At 42.1% G+C, this 5543-nt stretch overlaps 1 protein-coding gene across 3 annotated transcripts in view; it reads right to left on the reverse strand.

The window, feature by feature from the left end:
* mpp4b (MAGUK p55 scaffold protein 4b) overlaps positions 1 to 5543 on the reverse strand; it is a 25852-nt gene that overhangs the window by 11967 nt on the left and 8342 nt on the right. For 2 of the 3 annotated variants that reach the window (XM_013912289.1, XM_013912288.1), the window contains exons 6-7: positions 4444 to 4575; positions 1455 to 1536 (exon numbers count right to left, since the gene is read on the reverse strand). In XM_013912289.1, coding sequence (XP_013767743.1) covers positions 1455 to 1536; positions 4444 to 4575 — 214 coding nt within the window. Of the gene's footprint in view, positions 1 to 1454; positions 1537 to 1753; positions 2621 to 2798; positions 3211 to 4443; positions 4576 to 5543 lie in introns of those variants that run through there. The other variant, XR_001290442.1, reaches the window with a different exon arrangement.

A 5543-nucleotide genomic window follows, 5' to 3' on the forward strand; every position in this document is an offset into this window, starting at 1 on the left:
TCAAAAATACAACTTGCCTAATAATTCTGCACTCCCTGTAAAAAAGATATCAGTTTTTCATTTCATGTTTTCTTTAGTTTTGTTAACTTTTATGTGCTTTAATCTACTGTAGTTTATCTTGTTTGTAATACACTAAAACCTCAACAAAAACATGATCAATATATTGTTATAATCAATAACAAAAGCAATCAAATTTAAGCACAAGTTGTCATTTAAAAGCTTACAGGTCCAATCGCTGCCTGTCAGAGCTTCTTTAGTATACTATATAACCAGTGTGGATGTTTTAAAATTGTCTAAAGTTACATTTCTTTTCATGGTAAAGGTAAAAGCCACATGAGGATGTGTCTGTAACCAGAAGAAGAAAGTCCTGTCTGCATGAACAAAAACTTTGTCCAACCCAACCAGTCCATGTCTCTGGTTCTGAACCTTTTATTTTGTTAGGATTGTCTTATAAATGCTCCCAAAATGGGACAAAAACAAATATAGACGTACACTGCATGGACAAAAGTACGGGGCCACACCTTTTACTATTTGAATTCAGGTATTTTGAGTCCCATTGGCACAGGTGTCTAAAATCAATCACCTAGCCATGCACCCTGTCTTTATGATAACTGTAGAGCTCCAAATCTCCTCCAGCATTAACATCAGCACAAAACCTATGAGCTTCATGGCTGAGCAGCTCCTGTAGATTTAATGTGGAGATGGCCCAGCCCTTTTGCCCATATAGTATAAGCTTTGGGTCTGAAATGTGATGCCAAAGCAGAAATACGAGAAACCTGCATTTTTTCCCCTAATGGTCAGCAGGGGGAAGCTTCTCTGGAAGCAAAGATCCATCCCTTTGTCTAGGAGTGCAGACCCTACCCACCACCTTATTCATGACCTCAGTAAAAAGTTCAACATGATTCTAATTTTGTCTTCACTTGTGAAAACTACATAATAAAGAAAGGTAAAGTTACTGTCTTATGGACCAAAAAAATCTCAACCTGAAGCTCCAAAAATCAATAGATGAGATCCATGTTTTATATAAAGTGCTTGATTGCAACTAGCACTAGAATTTGGAAGCAGATTGACCAGGAAGATTTTTTTTTGTCTTCCTACATGAATCATCCCAACATTGAAAACGAACACAATCAGATGGTCTGTGTACATCTGCAGAATAAAGAGTGCAAGATGAAGTTAAAGCCCCAAAACAGATGTTTGCAAACAATTTGTCCTCAGCACCAGCACAGAAAGTTCAGTTTTACATTAATGCATAACTTTAAGCTCTACGTGTCAGATGTTTTCCAGTGTAGATCGTCACGGATGTTTTCTTTTAGTCTGGCACTAGGCTTAATCTAGGAATCCTCCAGTAAAAGTCTAGAGTTAAGATTAGAGTTAGGGTTTACTCATCTAAACAACAGACATTAGCTATAGGGGGTTAAACGGGGGTAAAAAAAAAAAAAAAAAGGGCTCACCACTGCGATCCGCAAGCCCTCCGTGAATCACCCGAGCTATAAAAATCTCTCCTGTGATCTCGTTTCTTTTTATAGTTGCTCCCTGAGAAAGACGAAATGAAAAAACAGAATAAACAGTTGCTGCCAGGTCAGATAAATGAAGATAAAATGGACAGATGTGGCTCTGATGGATATGCAAGAATAGACTTGAAGGTTTAATTCAGGCCTAAATAACGTAATAGTGACACAAGCGAAGGGAAACTGGAGCTGATTTGCCACAGATGAAATGTAATGAAACAGACAAAAGAAACATGAACTACCACTGTTTGCAGGGTAGCCACGGTGCTCCTACAAAGGACCCAAAGAAGGCCACTTTCTGGACAGCTCTCATGTCGCCTTCTTCCTCTTCTTTTTCTTCCACTGGTTTGAGCGACCTCCTTTCAAGGGACTGAACTTCTCATCAAACAGGCCATTTGTAAGCTGATGTTTGGATGTTTCCAGATCAGTGTGGCTGTGCTTCTTCTGTGCCACAGGAGAGTTTTTTGATTTCACTGTGTCCCAGGGAGATCCACGACAAGACGGAGACTGGCAGCTGCCCAACTGGGAGGTGGAAGGAGGGTCCAAGGAGCTGCTGAGGGAGCTGGAGGAGGAGCTGAAGGAACATGGGGACTGGTGCCCTTGAGGCTTTTGAGTTGGGCTTTTCTTCAAAGTGCCTTCCTGCTCAGCAGCTTTAAGGGTGTTTACTTCAGATCTGGTGGCTGTGAGGAGTGTCTGCAACCGGTCCACAACCTGCGTGAGGAGGAGCAAAGCCTGCGAGTTGTCCTGCACTGTCACCGACATGTGCTCTGTGGCTGCTGCCATCCTCTCCCCAAGGAGCTTTATGTCTTTGGTGCTGCTCTCCATGGAGCTGGCGGCCAACTGTACAGTCGTCCTCAGCTCGTCCAGACTCTCCTGTTTGACGAGCTCCACGGGCGGCACCTCCAGTATGCGGTGAGGCCGCATGGGGCTGGGTGGGGCTGTTCGAATGCAAGGGCTTTTAGTTCTGAACCTTGGAGACAGGCCTGGCTGGAAGTAATCATGCATGCTGAGACATGGTGGAGTCATGGTCAAACGTTGGGGAAATGGTGATGGAGCACCAGTGGACTGTCCTACTTCGTACTCGTCTCCACTGTTGAGCTCGTCCACGTCTCCAATGAGAAAACAGACATTATTAATCCATGAGTGAATGGGATGGATGAATGGATGAAGACAGTGCAATTAGAAGTGATGAAGAACCAGCTTGTTTTCCAAAAGCATCTTAGAGGTTGAAATAAAAGCAGTACAAAGATGCACTCATTGGAAAACAAGGCCCAGATCTTTCCTTACCAATCAGGACCGAACTGCAGACTGAAGGTGCAGAGCGATTTGACCTTTGCTCCCACAACATGTTGGAGTAACAAACTCTGCACTGGCTCATCGGCGTGCTGCAGCACACCTGGCAGCCAGTCAAAGGCTTACATTGTGGTAACGGGTATGGTCTAGCCTCTGTCAGGTGATGCATTGGCTCGGTTGGCGGGTAGCTTCCTCTCCGGACTCTGCACCATGACGAATCATTTGCTTTTAGCATCCAACTCTGAGCTGAGGGATTCTGGACCCCGAACCCTGTCCCTCTGTGAAGCTTCTGTCGGGTCAAACGCCTCAAGGTGTTCAAGTGATGGCGGATCCCCCCTCTGGGGCTTTTTGCACAGGGAGGACAAGCATTGGGCAACAGCTTGCCAACTTTGTGGTGGTTGCAAAGCTGTGAGACAACAGAATCATGTTCCACTCGGATAAAGCAAGATTTGAACTAGTAATCATTTGCATGCATTTAAGACATATAGAGACAGATGATAAATTAGCATCAGATGTCTCCTAACTGTCTTGTTTCCTTTCTATTCCAATGGCTTTTGCTCTTCGAAATTTATCTGTAGCATCAACAGACAATTATACAAATGACAGATTATGAATCAAACATCTGCTCTCTGTCATCTGTTTGACTTATTTTGAGTTGGCCAAAAACCCAACATATTAAAATATTCAGGAGCATCTGCCTACATACACAGTCCTGAAAAAAAGTAACTCCTTCATGGTCCAGATTAAAGAGTCAGGTTTCCTGCTTCTCCACATGATTTTGGTTTTATATCCACTTCTGCATCCACCTAAAATACAATGAACTTTTTGTAAGTTCAAAAGTATGTGGATGCCTCTTTTTAGGTCATGCACTGCGCACAACAAACAAAGCAGCACTTTCAAAATGAAGCCAAAGCTTAAAGTGGTAACTGGAGCAAACCCCAAAGACTCCTATGTAAGTTATCCAGCATTAAATCAGAAATAAATATGTTTAAAATAAACTGTTTTGGACTCTATCCCTTCATAATAAGAGTACACAAAAATAACTCTGCCCTCAAAACCTACTTGTGTTTGCTTTAGACACTAGCAGATTGCTGGAGTTGGCCATAGTTTGCATGGAAGACACCGACCATCATCCAGTGACGTATTTTGAAGATGAAGGGTCTCTGTTGCAAGTTTGTGCTGCACTCTTCACAGCCTGCAGCCAATTAGCAAGTATTTAGTGAATGTTTGTTAGCGTCTTCTATGAAACCTACAACCAAAGCCAAAGCTATCAAAAGGGGGTTTAGGTGCAGCACCATGTTCCTATTTGCGACCAGTTTCTCCTAGACACAGCCAGAGACTTCCCCCTGGTTGGGGGACTGACTGGCCATAGTTACGTTGAATTAATATTTAATTTACATACTTTCTACTTTGATTTGAAAACTGAAAGGTTTCGATTTTCCTCGTCCCAGTAAGCTTGTTAATTAAGGAGATAATAATAAATTAGATTCATACCTAACAAAAGATTTTTGCCTCATTAAAAGCTTGCTTAGTTCCTAAACAGCTGGTCTACTGATGTTCTACTCAGCTCAGAACCATCTGTACAAACCAGATTTCATTTGCCTGTTGAGGAGGTATACTGTAAGCTCAGGAATCTCACCAGTGGCTGTTTATTCTTCACCAGGCAGACGATCCGGGTGGCCTCCTCATCGTCCGGCAGGTCTTCTGGCATTGGGGGCAACACCGGCTCATAGTCCTTCAGAGCTATTGTATCATGAGCCGAAAGAAGGGCCTTGATGGAAAACAGACAAACCAGACTGAGACTAAGAACAGTAACAATTAACAGTAGCAAATAACAATAGAAAAGACACAGGTACATATGTAAGTCTAGTTACATTTAAATCATAGTTTCACTAATACTATAGTTCACTAATGAAATACAGAAAAGAAATGTTGGGAATTTTCAGTTGGATTCAATGTCATTTATATAGTGCCAAATCACAGCAACTGTTCCCTCAAAGTGCTTTGTACTTGTATTTTTATTGGATATTGTAAGGTAAACACCCCACAATATCAGAGACAAAAGCTCAACAATCAGATGACCCCCTTTGAGCAAGTACTTGGTGACAAGGGGAAGGAAAAAGTGAGGGATGGTTAACTGCCACCATGAGGTATTTAAGATAAAATGGGGCCTGATTATTCAAGACCTTGTATGTGATGAGAAGGATTTTAAATTTGATTCTGGAGGAACAAAGAGCCAAAGAAGAGAAGCTAATCTGAGACAAAATGTTCTCTCTTTTTTTTTTTCAAGTCCTTGTCAGTACTCTTCTTGCAGCATTTCGGATCAACTGAAGGCTTTTTCAGGGAAGTTTTAGAACAGCCTGATAAAAATCGAATGCAATAGTCTGGCCTAGAAGTAATATATGCATGAATGTGCAGAACCACATATTTGTTTGTAATGTGCATTGCCTGGTCAAAAACGACTCCAAGATTGCTCTCAGTGTTACTGAAGGCCAAGGTAATGTCATCCAGAGTCAGCATCTGGTTAGCCACCACATTTCTGGGATTTTCAGAGCCTAATAGAATAACCTCAGTTTTATCTGAATGTATAAACTGGGCCCTATTTCAGGAAGCCGGTTTAGAAAACTCAGAGTGAAAAACAACACTCAGGGTTGAGTAACCCCGAACTGTCCAACTCGGAATATTCGGTTTCAGAAAGGCTGATAACAATTAGTTCAGTCAACGCGGAGTTGCTTTAAC

The sequence above is a fragment of the Pundamilia nyererei genome, unplaced genomic scaffold (assembly GCF_000239375.1).
Source record: "Pundamilia nyererei isolate P.nyererei 1_Seehausen unplaced genomic scaffold, PunNye1.0 scaffold00085, whole genome shotgun sequence".
Taxonomy (NCBI): domain Eukaryota; kingdom Metazoa; phylum Chordata; class Actinopteri; order Cichliformes; family Cichlidae; genus Pundamilia; species Pundamilia nyererei.